The 21,649-nt window shown below is 43.2% G+C and overlaps 1 protein-coding gene across 5 annotated transcripts in view; it reads left to right on the plus strand.

Annotated features, from left to right (window-relative positions):
* The window catches only part of Slc44a3 (solute carrier family 44, member 3), a gene marked incomplete at its 5' end in the record, with an annotated part of 76,841 nt that overhangs the window by 26,199 nt on the left and 28,993 nt on the right, over positions 1–21,649 (plus strand). For all 5 annotated transcript variants that reach the window (XM_013516524.1, XM_005388780.2, XM_013516525.1 and 2 more), the window contains 3 exon segments: positions 2,016–2,202; positions 13,021–13,186; positions 20,129–20,285. In XM_013516524.1, the coding sequence (XP_013371978.1) occupies positions 2,016–2,202; positions 13,021–13,186; positions 20,129–20,285 (510 nt within the window).

Genomic DNA, 21,649 nt, shown 5'->3' on the forward strand with positions numbered 1-21,649 from the left:
CAGAGGTCTCTTCAGCTGCGGAGTGGAGAAGGAGCTGAGATGGGGCTAGGTCAGGGAATTAAATGCAGGAAGCTAAGAAGGAGCTTTTAGGGATTCTGACGAGAAAGGGTGAGAGTGGGGCTGTGGCATCAGTGTAAGGGTGGAGGGGAAAGGATAGATGCTGTCTTCCTTACTTTTCTTGTGGCTGAAACAAAATATCCAGTATCAACAAGCTAAGGAAGGAAAGGTTAATTTAGCTCACAATTTAAGGAAGGGTGGCATGGCAGAGGGGAATCGCAAAGGAGAAACAGTTCGTGGCAGGCAGAAGGTAGGAGGCAGTAAAACAATAAAGTAGAACGAAGCAAGCAGCAAGTGACAAGCAGCAACCTCTTTCTGTCTCTTGTATCCTATCCAGGCTACCCACCCTTAGGGCAGGTAGCACTCACACCCAGGGTGGGGCAGCCTTAATCCTAGCATCACACTATGAATCAATTCTAGCATCACATTTTTGATCCCAGCGTCACATACCCTAAATATCCAGCCATGTTGGAAAAACCCAGCCTATGACCACATGAGGCTTTAAGGAGCATCTAGATACAATCCACAACAGATGGAAAGGTATTTATGACACCAAATCAGGGGTGACTGGGATTGTGCTGTGTGCCAGGCACTGTGCCAGCCCTTGGCAATAAGGTGTGGCCCTGACCTCAAGGAGATCAATCTAAGGGGGAAATTCAGACATGTAAACATTTGCAGGAGAGTATGTTGACTACTACAATAAAGTAAAGGACAGAACAGGAGCACACAAGAGAGGAATCTAACTAGAAAAGTCCAGAAGAATTAGGACCATTAGAGACAGAGAACACAGAGGGAAGAAGAGATTTAGTATGAAGACAACTAATTTGGTCCAGGACAGTTTGTGTTTGAGATGCTATGGGGCATGTGCAGCCTTATTAATAGCTAATATGGGCTTATTCATCCACCATTTAGAAAGAGGAGAACCTAGGGTTTTGATTTGAAGGTTGTCAGTGCCTGGAAAGAATGCAAAAGCTACAAAGGAATAGGAGATTCCCCCCCACCAACAAATAGCCTAAGAAGCAATAACTGAAAAAGTAGAGATGCCAGGCCTAAGGGTATACACCTATAATCCCAGCACTCAGAGACTGAACCAGGAGAATCACCAGTTCAAACCCAGCCTGGGCAACTTAGCAAGACCCTGTCTCAAAATTAAAAATGACTGAAGATGTAGTTCAGTGTGAAGATACTGGGTTCAATCCCCAGTATTGCCCCCACCCATAGATCACACACACACACACACACACACACACACACACACACATGAGAGAGAGAGAGAGAGACAGACAGAGAGACAGAGAGGGAGACAGAGAGAGACAGAGAAAGAGAGAAGGAAAGAGTGCTGTGGTCAAACAAGATGTGCAGTGCTGTATGGAATTTAATAATCAGGAGCTTACAGGAAGTGATCTCAGAGAAAGCAGTGTTGGAAAGAGTGTTGCAGTGTGGAGGTTTGCAGATGGGTGAAGAATAAGTTGACATAAGAAATGTGAATGGTGAGTGAGACAGGCTGAGTAATTTGACTGTGAAACGAATGAGAGAGAAGGCAGTGGCTGGAAGGATGTGGAGACGAGGGATGGTAATTTCCTTAATATGAGAGACTGGCCAATATTTATATGCAGGAAGGGAAAAGCTAGTAGAAAAGAAGGATGAGACATCACTGTTTACTTCCTTCACACTCATATTCCCTGGTTCCTTTGCAATCCTTCTTGGGGTGGGGTGGGAGGGGGATGCAGAAGATAGTTCCTTCACCGTGAAGCACCTTATTCTCATTTTCTCTTGCTCTTTGACAAGCTGAGTCTGAAAGCTCCTTTAGTTTCACTGTGATAGCTGCAGGATCTAGAATAATGACCACCACATAGTAGGTACTCAGTCCGTGTTTGGGAATTTAACAGCATAGTTATTACAAAAATAGTGAGTAGCTATCTATTTGAAATAATTTACTCTGACCTCTTTTTCAACAGGCAATTCTGCTCGTCTTGATTTTTGTCCTCAGAAAGCAGATAAAGTTGACAGTTGAGCTCTTCAAAGTCACGAACAAAGCAGTTAGCAGCTCTCCTTTCCTGCTGTTGCAGCCAGTGTGGACGTTTGCCATCCTCATTTTCTTCTGGGTCCTCTGGGTGGCTGTGCTGCTGAGCCTAGGAACTGCTGGTAAGGGACAGTGGGTATAGACTCCACCCCTCGGAGTCTCACACAGATGTCACCATTTTGGAATCACTGGCCTACTTCTGGGACACCAAACCTCTCCTGCACCAGCGTTGTTAGTACTAGGGGGCTTTATCATGAGGGAGAACAGGTGATTCTTTTTCCTCTTGTATGTGAGCACCGAGAAAGCTGGGTGAGTGCTTCATAAGATAATAAATTACGTAAAGACTGACAACTTCAGTAAATTGCAGTATGAACCAAGGTAGGTAGAATATCATCAGATATCTCCAGGTTTAACTTTTATCCAAGGTACTTTGCCAACCCCTATCAAATCAACAGGTGATAAAGATCCCAGGAAAACCTGAAGAATTTGTTGTGCCCAGTAGAACCAGCTTAAATTTAAGTGCATATAGAAGTTCACAGTGCTTTGGGTTTGAAAAGACAATTCCATATTCTCCATCCTCCTGTCATATCCAAATGACAGGCTATTCCTCAGAATCAGGCTTGGTACTTTATTATAGTACAGATCTATGGATTGTATCATTGAATTACTAGATATAGAGAAAGACACAGAGACAGAGAGAGAGAGAGAGAGAGAGAGAGAGAGAGAGAGAGAGAGAGAGAGAGAGAGAGTGAGCACAAATGCCCCATAATAAGGTGACCATATTCTGTGGCAGCATAGTTCAAAGTGCCATCTGAAGCCAGATGATGAGCTTATGCACAGAACATGTATCTCTGCTTCCCTCACTGTGAAACATGAACAGATGAAAGAGTGATGCTCTCAGTAGCACAGCTGATCTGCATTCTGGCAGGAGCTCCTCATCCCATTGCAGGCTAGTAAGAAGTAATGTGATGGCAGGTGGCTACTCTGTGGGCCACCACCTTTGAGGGACACTGTTCTAGGTCTTCTCTAACTTCTCTGTTTGAGGTGGTTACAGCCCAGATTCACACCCAGATGCAATTACAAGACAGTAAGTCGCTTTCTGAGACTGTCACAAGGCAATTAAGAACCACAGCAGATGTCAGATTAACAAGATGAATGTAGTTCTTTAAGGTTTCATCAAGCTCCATTTGTCTCTTATATCTCCAGTCAATTGAACCAGTGTGTGTGCTCTTGTATAAGAGTGTGTGTGAATATGCTCTTGTATGTAACAGCAACTGCTGTACAGTAGATTCACAGTGAACTTGTTTCCTTCTCTCCCCCAGGGAGTTAATTAATTCCTCAGAATCAAGATGGTTAGTATCCCCCTGAAAGTCACAGCCCTTTGCAGCCTGTATCTCTGGTTTCAAAGATGCTATGAGGGCAGCCTCTTCAGATGGAGTCTCTGGCAGCTTTTGAAAGCCTCTGGTAAACTTCAGATAACTATCCAGACTAAAATTAATCAACATGAGATTTTTCTAGAGGGTAAAGAAAGCTCAAAGTAACAGATACTTAAACAAGATGTGAAGTAATGTCTCTCACACATAGATGAGGTCCATGAGAGAGATGAAGTCCATGCCAGCATGTCCCTCAGAAGTCCAGGACCCGGGTACCTCCTTGTTGCACACCCTCTGCCACTTGCTTCCACTGAAGTGGACATTTGGGCTCCATTATTCCACTGTTTAGAAAATGGCAAGGAGGAAGATGAGCCTGGCCCCTACCGGAAGTCATAGGCATCACTTAGCCACCTACACCCCTGGCCAAATCCTAGGTACCTAGTAATCCCCATCAGCAAGGAGGGCCAGAGAATGTAGTTTCATTTTGGTCATCCACGCACACTGAAAACTTAAAAGTTCTATTACTAACTGCAATGGCAAGCAGAAACACCTAAATGACACCCAGGATTTGGAGGCAGATTTATTTTACGTTGACAGGCACTGATGGGATCATAGTATCAGGCCCTGATTGCTGGTGGTCTAGGGCTTATATGGGGTAAGCAGGCAGGAAGAATAGAGGCAGAATGGCTTGTCAATTGAGGATTGGTTCTTACAATATGCATCATAGTGACCAGCTATGCATCACAGTGACCAACTATACATCATAGTGACCAACCATTTCTAAAAATGAAAATAATAGGAACTGTTACCAAAACCATTGCCTGGGCAACTAACACACTGAAGTATACTGGCTGGGTTGAGGGGAAGCATCTTCTGCTACATAACAGCAGAGGTCAGCAGTCACTGTGAGAGAGTAGGAAGTCTCCCCCAAAATAAGGCTGAACAGTCTTCCTCTAGCTCACTGGTTTGAAGTGGTCTCTGTCCTGGTCAGGAAGGGGGGCTGGGGCTTTGTGCATGGAGGGAAACAAGCATGAGTTGGAAATGTCCTAAATGCTAAGCTGTGGTGTCTACTATAAGCATCACAATCTCCTTTCATTTATGTGCTATTCTGAAGTTACAGTGAAGAAAATAGGTTCTGAGTGAGCCATTTGCTGAAGGTCAGAAAACAAGGAGGTACTGCCCCCCTTTTTTGAGAGAGGGCCTTAGTGTGTAGCTCAGTCTGGCTTTAAACTCAATATATATAGCTTAGGCTGGTCTCAAACTCATGGCAGTCTTGCCTCAGTTTCCCAAATGCTGGGATTACGGACATGCACCACCACACCTGGCTCTGGGGCTCTCTAACTGCAGAGCTCCAGCGTAGAACCAGCACTCTTCTCACTAACTCACTTCCAGGACAAGGCACTGGCCCACTTTGGGAGTGGGTAGGCTGCGCAAGAAGACTAAAATACAAAAACAGGAAAAACAACAAAAAAGATTTCAGTGGGGGTCAAGACAATATGAGGGAAGGACCTGGTCACAGGAGAACATGGCAGCAACACAGTTCTGTGAGCTAAAAAGTAAAGCCACAAATGAGCAGCCACAAGGCTATCTTGGAGGTGACCTTCCTTTGGGTCTGATATGCAAAGCAAGAAAATGCAAATTACACTGCTTCATGTCTGTCTATTCAGGATGGAGCTGGCTGGCAGATACCCATAAGGTGGTATCTGGGACCTGTGACTGTAGAGCCAGAGGTTGACAACTAAAGGGAGGCATGGGAGGAGGTGGAAGGGGACTGCACAACAGGTGGTGACCCCGTAGTACCTGAGTCCTTGCCCCTAGAGGATTGTCAGAGACATGGTGCTTCTGCACAGCATGGCCCAAAGTCAGTGAGGGAGCGTCCTCTAGCACCTCTCAAGAGCACAGCCCCAGTGGCTGTGAGGCTGGGTAAAGGGAACTGTGTCTGTGGCCACACCCAGGGTGTGTTGGAGCAGCACACATCCATTCAGTCCTCAGTTCACAAATATCTGATGAGTGCTATGGGGCAAAACACTGGCCAAGGCCCTAGGGAAAGGTGAGAACCCAGGCCCAGGTGGTCTGTGCCTACAGGGTCCAGAGTCAAGCGGGAGGGCTTAAAGTCAAGATCCCAGACAAGGTGCGTGACTACGATGAGAAGAGAAACAGAGCAAGGCACTGGCTCACTCCAAGAGTCATGGAGCTTCTCAGAGAATAGGCTAGACATTGCCAGAAGGCCAGAAATGCAGAAAGAGGCTCCAAAAAGGTATTCATTGAAGCATCCAAACAATACCAGGAGATGACCCAATCCTGTGACTTGGGGTTAAGTCAGAAAAGAACAAGTCCCAGTGCCAGCTTAGAGGTGGGCTGCAGGGCAATGTATTTAAGTTCCTCCTGCTTGGGACCAAGTCAGACCTGGCACTCATAGGGCATTGGAAAGTCTCAGCCACCAAGACTGAGAGCAGGAGGGCAGAGAGGCAGGGGGTTATTCCTTAGACCTGGAGGAAGTTTGCTGCTCCGACCCTCATAGGATCTGAGGGTGAAGTATAGGAGTTCTGTGCCCATGGGAGGAGCAAAAGGAGCAAGAGTGAGAGGAATAGAGGGGTAGTGTGTGAGTCAGCTTTTCTTTACTGTAACAAATACCTGAGATAAGTCAACCTACAACTGGAAAGGTTCATTTTGGGTCACAGTTTTGGAGGTTTCAGTTGATGATCAGTTGGCCCCATTGCTTAGGCCCTGTAGTGAGAACCCAGTACATTATGGCCTTATGGTGGGAGGCCGTGGTTGAGGAGGCCCATTCACTAATGACAAGATGCAAAAAAAGAAACAGCCAGAGACTCGGGTTCCACAATCATCTTCACAGGTATACCCCAGTGACCTAAGATTCCTACTAGGGTCCACCTCCTAAGGTTCTACAGTCTCCCAATAGTGCCAGCTGGGGAGCAGGCCTTTACTACATGGGCCTTTGGAGGCTGCTGCAGATCCAAAGCAGGCAGGACCAGGGTGGAATGCATATCTCTGTGCAAGCTGATCTCTGGCTCCACAGGAGAAAGGGTGCCGCACAGAACCACTGGCTCCCCTCCCTGTCCCCATCATGGAAACCAGATTGGCCTGCTCCCTCGGGCCACCTGCCTTCTTTCCCCACACCTGTGGGCTGGCCAAGGGCCCAGAATCCCCTTTGTCCTTAAAGGCCTTTTCACTCAGTGCCAAAGTCACCTAGCTCTGGGCCTGGGCCAGGAAGCAGCTGCTTCACTTTTTGATCTTTGGATTGTGAGAAACTGTGAGCTGCTTCCACATTTTATGACATGACACCCACTAAACCAACTGGGGGGCACCCGCTACACAATTCTCATTTAATGTCCACTGGGGCAGTGACAGTGATGACCCAGGTCAGTCTGGCACCTAATTTTGTTTGAGGAGTTGGTTGGTAGGTCATAAGCTATGAGTTTGTCTTTTTTTAATTGGGTCAGGTGGCTTTGTAAATTTATTAAATAAATTAGTATCTTAATATGCAAAAGAAAAGGAGCAAACTTAGGTGGATCATGTCTGCCCAGATGAACTATTCCTCCAGTGACTGTTAATCAGCCTATTAACTAATTGACAGATTCTAGCTTATTTAGGGACCCTTCCAACAGAGCATATCAAGACCATCCAGCAATGACACTTACTAGTGCAGTGGGACTTGCCACCTACCCACACAGTGACAGTGACTGTTACAGTCAATGAAAAAAGAAACAAAACTGAAACCTGCAGTAACACAGGGACTCCAGCAGGTGCTGTTGATGGTCTGGAAAGAGCCCAGATGACCTGAGCCCCGCAGCGGTCCCTGAGGTGGTCTGGAAGCCTCACAGTCTGTAAAATGGGAAAGACTCGTTCAGTGGAGGGGGCTCCCTCCCGGTCTGTGCTGCTCTTAGAGGAGGCAGCCACGGGGGTGCACACAGGGTGCTCGGAGTAGGCTGTGTCCTTCTCTTCCTTGGTCTCTGGGCTGTGAGCCATACCTGATCCGGTATCCCATCTGCTGAGTCGATGAATGAATTCCTGTCAGTGTTGAGGTAAATAAAATGTATACATGGGAAGAACTTGATCTCTAGTATGCTGTCTGTCACTGAAATTGTCCTCCTTCTTTCTCCAATCCTCATGCTACCTAGAGCAGAGGCCAAAGCCAACAGAAGACAGCCAGGATGGGCTTAGCAGGCTGTGGTGTCATAAAACCCCTGGGCTAGTTTTGCTGGCAGAGGCTCAAAGAAGTATACAGGACGTGCTAGAAAGTAGAGCCCTTTCAAATTGAGCCTGCTCCCTTTGGGAAATTTTCCCAACCAGTGGGGTTGCCATCCTTAACAAACTGCCATTTACAATGATCATCATATCATGTCGCCTTAGGCTCTTAAAATACTTTGAACTTCTTGATAATCACCAGGCTTACAGCTAGTTGCTTGATAAATAGCCTCTGTATCATTCCGATGAAGTCTAGGGAGAGCTCTAGAAAACTGTGTGTAAATCTCGTCCTTCTTTCAGCAAATACTCAGTGCCTGCCTTTTAGGTCCCTGCGCTGCAGTTCTGTTGTGCACTCTTCTACTTGAAATACAGCAACAGGTGAGACAAAGTCCCTGACCCCAGGTCCCAATATCCAGACTGGTGTTGGGAGAGGAGAGGCAGCAGATAAGCTGTGTTTTACGTGCCTTGGTGGTGAGTGCTGTGAAGAATGATAAGGCAAGCTATATTGTCGTCCTCAAGAGGAGGAACACCAGAGGGAGGGGATAGGGTACAGCTCAGAAGAAAAGTCACAGAAGGCATCAGGTCAGATCTTGGGCACTTGTGGATGTTTATAAGAAGTTTGGCTTCTGATCTGGAACAAGTCTTGGCACAGTTCTAGACAGAATAGAAACGTGACTGTGTCAGGTACACTTTAAAAACAGTGACCCAGGGTGGAGGACCTGGGTCTTGGACCTGGGTCATTACGGTTTAGTGTGACATTGGATTGTGTGTCTACTTTGAAGTGGAGCTAGTAGGATTTACTGACACAGTAGATGAGGGATGTGAAAGAAAGAGGAGTTGGCAGTGAATTGTGGTGGTTTTGGACTAAGCAACTGGAAGATAAAATAGCCATAAATGGACATGGGGCAAGAAGCTGTGTGGAATATTTTAAGGATAGATCAGAGACTAATTTTGGTTATATTGAGGTATTTTTAGACAACGATGGAGACAGATGTCCAGTAAGCAGTTACATGTACAATTCTGAGGTTCAAGGGGGAGGGCCCAGATTCATATACATTTGGGAATGTGTAATAGTATTTGAGACAATGAGATTAGGATGAATATAGATAACAAAGAGAAAAAATTCAGAGCTAATTTGAAGCATTTCAATAATAAGATATCCTGAAGGTCTAGGGATGTAGTTCAGTGGTAGAGCCCTTGCCTAGCATGCACAGGGTCTTGGGTCCCATCTACAGCCCCAAAAACATTTCCAGTAATGAGGAAGGACAGCAAAGGAGACTGAAAGGAAGTGACCAGTGGATAAAGGGTAAAATTGCAGTTTCCTGGAATTTAGGAGAAGAGTTTCAAAGGAATGTGAATGGTCCAGTGTCTCAAGTGCTGCTAATAACTAAGATAAGAATTAATGATTCACCACTGGATTTAGCAACCAGAAGTGCAACAAAATAATTTCTGAGAAGAAAGAAAGGGGTCATGATTGGAGTAGATTAAGTAGAGATTGGAGGAAAGGAATTGGTAAAAGCAGTTATAGAGAGTTTTCTGGAATTTGTCTATAAAGAAGAAAGAAATGAAAGGAAGATGTGAAAGGGAAGAATTCACAAGTTTTTGTTTTTAAAATGAGAATAATTAATAATTCAGAGGGAATATTTTGGTGAAGAGAGGAGCACTGCTAAAGAAACACCTTGAAGTAGATAAGAAATGGTGGGATGGCTTCAGGATCACAGACACTTTATCATATTAAGGACAGAGGTTCAAATCATGGACACATGTCAATAGCAGGAAGATGCAGAAGGTAGGCACTAGTAGAAGTTTTCTGATTTCTTCATTCTTTTCAGAAAAACAGAAAATAAGGCCATTGGCTAAGAGTGAGGATGAAAGAGAAACTCTTAAGAGGTTGGAAGAGAAATTAGAAAGCAGTTGTCCAGGTTAGATAAATAGACAAATATGATAACATGTGAGTTCTTTTTTAACTACCCATTTTATCTTTTAATTAGTATATGTCAAGTATGCAGAATATTGAACATGTGAGTTCTTGATAGTTACTCGGATTAGTCACTCAGATGACATTTTCTTTCTCTCTTTTTCTTTTTCTTTTTTTGCCTCTTTCATTTTTTCCCTGACAGCTAATGTCCAACCTAATGCCAGCATCAGTAAGTACATACTTTCAGAACTGGAGCCCTTTATAGCTAACCCTGTGTTATACTTACTGTCCTAAGCACCTCACCCGTTTATCGTACTTACTCACAGTGGCTACATGTATGGACATTCAGAGCCACAGAGGGCTGAGATCAGTCAGAGGTGAGAATAAGGTATTACTATTCTTAGATAACTGTGATGAAATAGATTTTTAGAAGGTCCTACAACTTCCCCAAGGTTGGTCAGCCATTAGGGGCAGTTCGGAGTTGTACATCTCACAGAGAAGTTAATCTTCCTTAAAATACAACCTCCCTCTTCAAACACACGGTCTATAGTCACCCAACACCTGATGGCTTGCTGAGGATTTTGCCTGCACTGACTTGACCATCCAGGAGAGGGCAGTCCTGTACACATAAGCAGACCTGCCCCACCCACAGGCTCTGTGACTCAGCTCTGGCAGTATCCTTGTTTCCAGGATTTCACCCTGAAGCCACAGCCCCTGATTCTTCAAGAATGTTTGCTGAAAGCAGTTGTTCTCAAACAATACTTTTTCCCCAAAGTGGCATCTGGCAACATGTGGAGATGTTTGGGGTTGTCATAGTAACTGCAGAGAAGCAAGGCATGCTGCTAGACAGATACCTTAATGCACAGGACAGCCACCTCCAACAAAGAACTCTCTGGTTCCAAAATGTCGATTGGTGCATTGAATAATCCTGCTCTAAATGAAAGTCCTTCTAAAGTGACTCTTAGGAGGAAATAGAGGATAGTTTCAACAAAGATGCTAATAATAAATAATAATAATAGCAGTCAGTCCAAATTAACTTATGGGTTCACGTCTTTGGTTCTGAGGGCTGAATGGATCTTGACTTATCATCTCAGCTGCTCACTTTCTGACTCTTGCCATCAGTGTGCTGAACTGGGATGTATGTGAATGTGTACCATTGGACACACAGATCATCCACAGGAGAGACTGTCCCCGCTTAGTGTCTAGGCCCTGCATACTGACCTCTTGTCTCTTTGAGGAAATGATCCCTTCTACTCTGTGGATATAAGGTGTAATCCAAACATACACTAAAAATTTAATTTTTTAAATTTATTACAATAACAGACACATTGGTATTAGTCTCCCTTAGAATACTCCCTCTCCCTTCAAGCAAACCGATCTCATCATTCTTAGCACTTTCCAAAGCTGCTCTGGAGTCCTTCTGCGAGTGCCTCTAGTTGTGCTGTCATGGCTGCCTCAGTGTCCTGAATGGATTAAAAACGTTTACCTTTCACAATTATTTTGACTTTGGGCAAGATGCAAGGAATAAAGTAGATGAGAACACATCACAATGTTTTTACAAGCCTGCCTTTCCATTGGATGTCACTGGCCACAGCGTTCATTGTATTTTTAGTCATACCTTGTAAAGATATGAAAGAGATGCCTGGGATGTGACACAAGCTCCTGCCTGGCAAGTGCAAGGTCCTGAGTTCGAGTCCTGATACCCACCCCCCCCCCCCCCAATGCACTAAGATGTGAAAGAGGCCATTCAGAACTCCATCAGAAAGTAGCAAGAAAAATAACAAGTGTGTTCAAAGAAAAGGAGAGGGTTTAACATGGGAATTAATGGCAATGTGTCTTTTACTGTAATAAATTTTTAAAATTAAACAGTCACTATATACTTTGATCATCCCTTGTATTCTCCATCTCCAAACTATTTGTCATTCTGGAAATACATCTTTGCAAAACCAGAATCTGTCCTGGGCCTCACGGCCTGGCAGGAATAGCAGTTTGCTTATTTCCTGGCTCCACGCACTTCAGATAGTCCAGAGGGTGGTTCTCAAGTCTACTGACCTAACCTATTTACACTTGATTCTAGTTGTGAGGAGCCACCTCCTTGGAATTGGAACTGCTTTTCTGAAACAGGCCCATTTGGGGAACGGATAGGCACTTATCCATTTTACCTGAAACAGATTGCTTCTGAGCTGTCATGAGCCCAGTGTTCCATCAAATATTAACTTTTCTCTATAAATCACGTTTCTCCCCTCTCACAGTGTGATTCTTATTCAGCAGAATATGGTCTGTGAAATCAGCTTTACTTTGGGGTGTTATTATTTTCCTCTCTTTTCTTTGTGCACAGTATGTACTGTGAATGTCTAAAGATGTATGAATTATGAACTTAATGTCAATGTATAGATATGACAGGAAATATGAAGCCATTTTTAAATGATGTTCAAGTTGTGAGTTTCACCAAAGACCACAGTGCCTACCCTCTTCCTTATAGTACTTCATTTGAAATACAAAGTGAGAGGATTTTAGAAGCCAAATATGGCTACAAAGCTAGGGTTTGGATTTACTAGTGGCTGCAGAACTAATTCAAGTGCTTCTTTAGATAAGGGGAAAGAAAGTAAGTTGTAGACACATGAATGGCAAAACATTGTTAGTGCTTTCTTGCTGGCCTCCATTTAAAGCAACACTGTGCTCCTAAAAACTATTAATAATAATTACAGTAAGCATTCTCACTTAGGCAGTACTATTTCTTTAGGCCCAGGCACTATGCCAAGCACTATCCAGGTAATCTCACTCCATTCCCAAACTGCCACCAGGAAATATGAATGCTCAGCAAAGATACTCCAAGAAGCCAGGTAACATGTCCCAGGATGCCCAGAAGAGTAAAACCGAGACTTGAACTTAGGAAGGTAGATGCTGTAAAGGCACTAGAAGTATTTATCTTGAAAGGAACCAAAAGGTGATTCTTCCTTTTTTTATGAGGTCTGAAGTTTGCTGGAGTAGTGTTCTTTCACCTGGTCCTGATGGCTCTGTGGTTTCATCAGTGTAACACATTTGTTTTATATCACAGTGGTGTGGTAGGAAAAACCTGGGGTTTAGAGTCTAGCATGCCCTCCCACTAATCATGTGTAACGAGACTTTACTGAAGTTACCTAACTCTTCAAGCCTTGGTTTTCATATCTGTAAAGTGAAATGAGTTTTAGAATACATGTCAAGTGCCTTGCAAATTGCTTGCTAATGTAAATGTAATTACATTAAAGAGTAATTAAAATACATTCTCAGTTTTGGAGTTTTGCTATGGAGATTTTCAGTTATATTAGGTGCTTCCGACTTCACATTGGCATTTGTGTTTCATGTGTTGCAGAAGACCAAGGGTGAAGACATGTGGCCTAATGAACTGCTTGCCCTGTTTAGGCAAACAGTAATGTTAGGTTTATTTGTGTTTTCAATTTTAGGCAGTGCCCAGGTTATTGAAGGTGGCCGAGTGGAATTTACCCCTCTTCTGGGCATTCGCTATTTGTGGTGGTACCATTTGATTGGCCTCATCTGGACTAGCGAATTCATCCTTGCATGCCAGCAAATGACGATAGCCGGGGTGGTGGTGAGCTGGTATTTCAACAGGTAAGTGCAGCCTTTCCACCTATTAGTCTGCTGGCTTCATGTTGTGTATCTCAAAAGACACTTAGGAGTTTGGCCTGATTCTTTAAAATTAGTTGATGAGGATAAAGGACTAAACTAAAAGTGGGGCTGGATGCTCATTGGGTGATCATTACACAGAAATAGTATACCTTAAACCTGTCATATTTCTAGATTCCTTTGCATTTCAAAAGAGGCCAAGCAGCAAAATGATCTTACTGCTTAGAACTGAAAAATACCTAAAAGGAAGAGTTGAATTCTCTGTAAATATCTGTTGTTATCCACTTCAGACTTTAAAAATTACCAGTGTCTTTTGAGTACACTTCAGTAAGTCTGTGAGCCCTGCTTTTCTTTATGTAAAATCAGGACAATGTTTGCTTGGAAAATGGTTTTAAATCCTAAAGAAATAGTGTGTAACTATAAACTATAATTCATGTCTATAGTTAAGTAATAGCAAGTTCATTGCCTGCTTCTCTGTTTATAACCCAGTACCTTATACAAACAACGAGGGGCACATACATACCCCACAGTCACCTGAATCCTCTGCCTTTCTCATGTGCAGCCTCCACAGGACAATGAGACTGCAGCCAGAAGAGCAGGCCCCAGGGACAATGACAGGCTTGCACCCCAAACAGGAAGTTTACTCCCAATAGGGCTGATCCTCCTCTAACTTCTCAGGCCAAATGAGTAGATAAGCATGAGTTTTCATAGGACAAGAAAGTCAACCAGGGATAATTCATGCCACTGAGCAGTTCCCTCCTGGCAGTAAAGAGCGCTGTGGGTTTTTAATAGTGGTGCTGTTTGGGAGGCCCATCATTAGGGACTCTGGAGGACCCACAAAGGGGCTGTTGACCTTGGCTTTAAGAACCTCCCAGAGGCAGGAGGTGGGGGGTCTGTGTTGCTTGCTCCTGTGTAGAAGAGCAGAGATCATTCTAGCCAAGCTGGCCAGCAGGTAACATTTGTCTGACAGAGTAATGTGTTATTTTAGAATAACAAAACCCAGGCATTTTCAGCGAGGGCTGTGATGTGGAGTTCCATGAAGCAAACGCAGTTATCTCCTAATCTCACCACTCTCTTCAACCCTGTCCCCTCCCAAATAAAATCATGAGTAAATGAAAAAAGGAGTAAACACCCAAAGGCAGTGAGAAACAGAGATGGGAGGAAAGTGGATAAGAAACATCAACCAAATGAGGAGAGATGAAGGCAGGATAGCTGACTGGTGACTGGCTGTGCGGGAAGAAGCCACAGGGCCTGTCCCTGTGTGTTGGCTGAGTGAGGAAGCTCTAATAAGATGCAGGCTTAATTGAGCCACAAAAATCCAGAGAGGCTCAGGAATTCAAGTGTATAGTTCCAGAGACTGGCTGTAAGTCTTCCTGAGGAGCAGTTAGATCCAAGATCCCTCCTCTGTACAAACAGGATATCTTTGCTCTCCAGAGATATCAACCGGAGAGGACATGGGGTATCCGCTACAGCCGAGACTGGGGCAAGGCTCTATACCCAAATAGGGAAAGAAAGTGAAAGTCTAAATACCGTCTAGTGAGGAACCCCTCATCATCAACTCCCCACATTCTACAGCTCAGCTCCCATGGTGCCAGGAGCCAGGCTGATTCTCTGTGAAGATGTTAGAGGGTTCTGCTCTGGAGAGACTGTCTAACTCAAGTAAAGACCTGTCAGTGGTGTCATCTGGACTCCCCAGTGAAGTGAATTCCCTGACTCCTAACCAAACAGTGCAGTATCGAGGCAATAAACCATACCCCTCATACAGAGCACTTAATTCACTCTTAAATTTGAATTGTTAACCACTGATGGTTAACATTTGAAGAAAACCACTAGTTGAAGATAGCTCAAAATAAACAAAACAAACACAAAGAATTTAGGGAAAACAAACACAATACAGGCTGTAAAAGAAAATTACCCCAAAAATCTAAAAACCTGTGATATCATCAGACAGAACAAAAAAATATTAAACCCATAAATTAAGACTCCCTCAGAAAATAACGAATCATGCGAAAACATAAAAGACCCTTCAATGATTAAAAATTGTGCACCAGGGACGTAGCTCAGCGGCACAGCACCTGCCTGACAAGCATAAAGTCGTTGAGTTTGATTCCCAGTACCAAAAAAAAAAAAAAAAAAATTATCAACTACAAAAGTTAAATATTTCTATTGAATTATTAGAATATAAAGCTCAAGGTTCTTGGAGAGGTAGAAAACAAATATACAAAGATGGAGAACGGAGTAAAAGGACAGTATGTCAGAGTTATTTAGGAGACCCACATCTGACTATATGAGTTCCAGAAATAGAGACACAAAGTTTTTTAAAGACATCATGAAAGAAAAAATTCCGAGGAATAAGGACACGAGGAAAGAAAAGGTCCCAGAAGCTCTTCTCAAGGGAAAAAAAGGTCAAAGTTCACAGACAGAGGATCAAGAACAACAGTGGGATGTGACTTTCAGCAGCAGCTCTGAGCCGGGCAAACAGCGGAACTAGGCGATCAAAATGTGAGTGAGATGATTCCCAACCTGGAATTGTGTACTTGTTCCCACTACCAGTCAGCAATAAAGGAGAATAAAGTCATACTCAGGCACACAAGTTCCCAAAAGGTTTCCTCCCCACATGCTTTCTAGGAAGAACATTTCCCCCTGAAATCCATGAGAAAGCCAGGGAGAAAAGCATGAGTTTCAGAAAACGAGATTCAGCGCAGAGGAAAAGAAAAAGGCATTCCCAGAATGGTAAGCTGTGCAGCAGATGAAAAAACATCCGTCCAAGGTGGAGCAGGAGGGCATAGATTCCAGGAAAGCTGTCTCCAAGACGAGACACATAGAAAAGATGTGTTTGAACATGTTGAGAAAAGATTTACGCTTTGGTGAAGCATTTAGTAAAGCCCATGGAAAAGGAAATGGTTAAAAAAAATGTGACACAGTCACTAGCTCTAGGAGAAACCAAAAGTTGTACAGGACAATTTAATTACAATATGCTACTTGATTTGGCTGTGACTATTGTTCACTGTGTTGCTTATGTGCTAATAATGTAAATGTTAAATGTTACGTTAAAATTTCAATATAATTTGATTGGGAAAGAAGGGGAGATGGAAAAATGAGTATGTGGATGTGGGTGATTTAGCCTGAAAAAAAAAGTAAAACCTTTGTCTTCCATAATAGAAAGTCAGTAGACAATATCTAGAGCTGAAAATTCAAGAGGAGGTAGGGACTGGAGCTTGGTACTACAGTCGTTTCCTAGCATGCGGAAGGCCCTGAGTTCAATCCCAGCACTGCAGAAAAAGAAAAAGGAAAATCAAGTAGTAGGGAGGACATACAATTTTTAAGTGTGGAGGTGAGTTCCACAAGAAGCAGCCAAACTTCTGTGTCTAGGGAGAAATATTTAGGGATGAGTGAAGAAAACAGCCTCTTTTTTTTTCTGATCAAAACCACCAGTGAAATTTGGCTTTTTGAGGTACTTTACCTATTATTTTGATTAAAAATAATTTCAAATGAAATGTGTGATGACTTGTTTGTAGTACTACTATTTCCTTTATTAAGGTGTTGTTCTCTCCTCTGGACCATCTCCCTGATTTTGAAACCTTTTTCCTATCTCAGAACTCACAATTCTTAAGTGCTGTGTTCTGGCCTGCACAGAGGGTGAGAATTAAATACAGCCAGAGTGCATTCATCTTTGTTATTCATTTAAGCCCTGAGAGGGCTGAAGAGTTCATACAAAGATCAGGCACCAGGCTATGGGCAACCTGTACAATGTACTACTTACAAACATTTGCTTGAAGAGGGGTCAACAGAGAGCCCTAAAGATGGTGTTCAGGGATGTGGTAGGAAGGAGCTAGAACTGATCATCTGTGGAAGCGATGCTAAAGGCATGGTTTCATCATCTTTTTCAAATATACAAAAGATGGTTTCCAGCTGTTCTGGATCTGGGGGGAAGCAGTGAGGAAATGAATTCACAGCAGAGCCTAAGGAATTACATAGAGATGGATGGATTTTCTGTCCCTAACTAGTTAACCAGGGCAGCTAAAAAAAAAAGTCCTGTTCTTGTAATAAAGACAGTTTCTATTTTCTGTAGGTCTGGAAAAATGAACTTTAAAGCTTCCTCACAGCCCTCTCAATCCCATCTTGCAGTGATTTTGCTGAAAGATGTATCAGGAAGGAACATGGTGTTTGCAGGGCCTCCGAGTCTCCTTCGCTCTGTACCACTTTGCACTGGAAGCAAGCTGTCCTGTGCAGCCAGGCTTTGTCCAAGAGCTTCAGCACAAAAGTAACTTTCCACAACCCTTGAGAGTTTTTAGTGAGCTGCGCTGGATCTTACTAGAGCTACAGCTTACTACAAGGACCTTGAAGTAGCTCACTTGGCTTTATGCTCTGTGTTGTCTGGCGGAACCGGAAGTTGCAGAAGTCCTGAGGCGCCATGACCCAGAAGTGTCACAGACCTCGGGTGAATGGGGCCAATGTACCCTTTGCCCAGCAGCTGGGATTGCTGTGGTGTTCTGAGGAACCTGGCTGCATTGCATTCAAGCAGCCATGAGTTTAAAAGAAAGGGAAACTGAGCTTCTTGGGGCACCTCCTGGAGGCATCTTGCCCTCCAGTGCTGCCCATGCTCTCCTTGCCGCACATAGAATTGGGATCAATTTGGCCAGTCAGCAGGTGCTCAACACACATTTCCCCCTGGAGGCATCTGAGTAAGCCTGATGGGATACTCTTTCTCTCTGCTACTACAGCCTCATCACTTGATTGCCCAGTTCTCAAAATACAGTCAAGTCCAGAGCTAAGTTTTGTTAGGGCTGTGCGTGTGTGTGTTATTGGGGATTGAACACAAGGACTTCATACTGAGTTACATCCCCAGCTCTTTTGTTATGATTTTTTAAAATTTTGCGATAGGATCTTGGTAAGTCAGTAGGTTGCAAGACTGGGCTCAAACTTGCAATCCTCCTGCCTTAGCCTTCCAGAGTGCTGAGATTAGACATGTGGTCAAGGTGCTGACTTTAAGTATTATTTTAAGCTTCACTTGGGGTGATACTCTTCCTAAAGACTGGTTTTCCTGGTTGTGAAAGAGACAGAGCTGACAGCATTAGCTGCATATACCCCATGGGAAGGATGACATGATGTTACTGTTTAAACTTAGCAGAAGTGGGCTGGGGGTTTAGCTCAGCGGCAAAAGCGCCTGTCTGGCAAGCGCAAGGTTGTGAGTTTGGTTCCCGGTACCGGAGAAAAACCAAAAAAAAAAAAAAAATAAAATAAATAAACTTAGCAGAAGTCTGAAAGAAGCAGGATGTGGCCCCAAAGACTTAGCTTTTTTTTCTGCAGAGCTGTTTTTAGTTTTGAAGGCAGGTATTGAGTGACTCCTGGCTCTGCAAGCTGGCTTAGGTTGAAAGGGCCTTCTTTTCAAGTTCCCTCTCTCATCATGTGATAACTCATGCTGGAACTGCTGCTGTATCTTCTTTAGCCAAGTCCTGTGAAGCCTAGAGCTATGACCAGTAGGTGTGAAGACCAGGAGAATCGAGGCAGTGTGGGAACTCCCTATACCTGAACTGGTTCCTCCTACAGAAGAAACCTCTTCAGAGAGCTGTACCTGGTCCCACATTTCAGGACCTGGTGGATCAGACCCTAAGGCTCCCATTCACAGTGGCTGTGAATCATTTGTTTCCCTACCAGATGGAAAACAGGTGTTGTCTTCTTTTTCCTGCATCCCCATTTCTTAAGCACTGTGATAAATTCTAAAGCATATAAATTTCAATGGAAAAGTAAACATTCTCCCTTTTTAAAAAAAAATGAGTAAAGGGAAAAAATGTGTCACATTTTCCTGGCCAACAGCTTCTAGTTTATCAGCTACAAATGAATTCCCATCAGCAACAGCTTCCTGGCCTTTGCTATTTTAGGTAGCATCAGGCTGTCCACCTTTCTGTGGATAGCTGGGTTTCAGTCCTCCTGTTCTGAGCACTACTGTCAGGTTTCCTTTTGCTTCCTGGATGACTTAAGCAGCAGTGAGATGCAGCAGTTGCCAGTTCTTGAGACATTACTGGCTTCAATCCTTTTTCTGCCTCAAAACCAAGGCTGTTGTCAAAACCTTAATTCATAGTGACTTATTAGCAACCCGGGCAAGTTGCAAAATAATCTATTCTGAAGAAAGCAAGCTTCCCTTGGAATCCATGAAGTTGCTTCTCGGAAAGGGCCTCATTTTCTAAAACTGGCATCTGCAGGAGTCCAGAAGGGCACCCAAAAGGTTGTGTTGTCCTCCTCCTACTTTGTTTCATTTTTCAGGTTTGGGGTTGCAGATGGTTGAGCCAATTCTGTTTCTTTTTTACTTCTTTTCTCTGCCTGTGAAACTGACTTGAACACATTCTTGGGAGCTGTGTCATGATAAGTCCTGTAAATGATTCACACTGAAGTGACCTTTAAAGAGAGAAGAAATCAGCTGAATTTTCAGAGCTGAGCAGAAGCCAAACACCCCAGGCTCTGTGTTCCTTCCCTTTGAACTTGAGCTCACTGTTACCTCACTGGCCCTGGTGCTAGTCATGTGATTTGAGGGTGATTTTAATCACCAGGTTAATGCCAACAATATTTACATATGCTCCTGTTTAATCCTGGGAGATTGGGATAGAGTTAAACTTCTGAAAAGGAAAATCAAATTAATGGGCAATTTTGGGGGCTAGTGAAAAAAATAGGTGCTGTAAGAAGTAAACATGTTCATTTGAGCTTGACATTATTCCATTTTTTTCTCTTCTATATTGCACACCACTGGAAGGCATTAAATTATTACAAGATATAATATAACCTTAGCTACAAGGTATATAAAAATTTTGTTTGATGCTCATTGTATCACTGTTTTATAAGTCAGTAGTGCCATTGATAAATTGAGCCAGAGAAGTTTTTTATTGCTTTTTAAGTACTGGCTTTAACATATTCTTTTTTTCCTATTTCCAGAAATAAAAATGATCCTTCTGACCATCCAATCCTTTCATCTCTCTCCACTCTTCTCTGTTACCATCAAGGAACAGTGGTGAAAGGGTCATTTTTTATCCCTTTGGTGAGGATTCCAAGAGTCATTCTCATGTACATTTATGACACACTGAAAGACAAGGTAAGGTACCAATCTAACACAGAGAAAGTTAAATCCTGGAAAACTACAGTGGGTCCCAGGGCAGGAATGCGTCCTGTGTTCCTTAGTTGATAGACCTACAAGTTTTTGTAGATACTCATCATGCTGCTTTTTTTTTTTTTTTTAACCTAAGAAAATGCATTGTAAGATAGAAATAGTACTTGTTTCTGTTGCAATGCAAACATCTTCCCCGCCTATTGTTTCTCTGAGGGGCACCATGGGAAATCACTGGTGAGTGTGAGGAGGAAGTGAGGGAGAAAGGGAGAGAGTTAGAATGAGTGTGTGTGTGTGTGTGTGCATGTGCGTGCACGTGTGTATGCATGTGCGTACACACTCTTGAGAGTGAGAAAGGGGCAAGCTGACCTACATGTCAGCTCAAAAGACTGGAAAACTGTGGGGCTTTTGTGCTGGGGGTTTTCTTCTCCCTGGTTTTTATTTCTATGCACATTTGGTTATGAATGCGAGTGGGAACCAGAACACCAGGAAAACAGCTGTTCTCATGGTATTTCTGGCCTGCCAAACAAGGCAAGCTTGGACTTTCCCCAACTTTTCTGTTCTCACACCGTGTTAATCTCTCTTCGTACCCTCTCAGGGTTCGTGACTTGATCAGAGTTTCACACACCTGCCTGATGCTAACCTATTCAGTACAGTTCTATATTCTTAGTGAGTTGGGGACATTTTACAAATGGGTTCATATTATAGTTTAAGTTTATTTTTGTTTGTTCTTTGAAACAGAAATCTGAGTTGTGGATATTTTTAAACCCGTAATCAAGATTTAACTTTAGTGTATCAATTAGGAACATGGATTGAATTTCACATAAAATTATCTGTCTTCCTTATCTTGAAGTGCATGCTAAGTAGTTGCCCCTAACTGTAGGCTGTCTTCTTGTATTTCTGTTAAAATCTTACCTGGCTACATTCTGGTGACTTAAGGAAGCACTCTCACATTCAGGATAAATCTAGCGATTTCTAGCTCTTGCATTTTAAGGTTGATCTATCAATCTTAGGAAACTGAAGAAGAAGTTCTTTAAAACAGCTTTTTGTATATTTGTGCATAGTTGACACACATACATGAATGTATATTTATATATCCTATTAATATATACATATATCTTATGTAGCTATATTTGTATAAATATATGTGTTAGTAACAGATGATCATAAATAAATGAGCAGCTGGGAGCTTGCTGTCCTTCCTTCAGGAGACATCTTAAACTTTTCCAGGAAACAGCTTCCTATAAACCTAAAAAACAAGTCAGAGGAAGATCCAAAGCATCCCTGACTGAGCTTTAAAATGTTACTTATCACTTCCTTGATCCCATAAGGACCAAGGGACCAAACTCTTT

The sequence above is a fragment of the Chinchilla lanigera genome, unplaced genomic scaffold (genome assembly GCF_000276665.1).
Source record: "Chinchilla lanigera isolate Chin_1 unplaced genomic scaffold, ChiLan1.0 scaffold00034, whole genome shotgun sequence".
In the NCBI taxonomy this organism is placed as follows: Eukaryota; Metazoa; Chordata; class Mammalia; order Rodentia; family Chinchillidae; genus Chinchilla; species Chinchilla lanigera.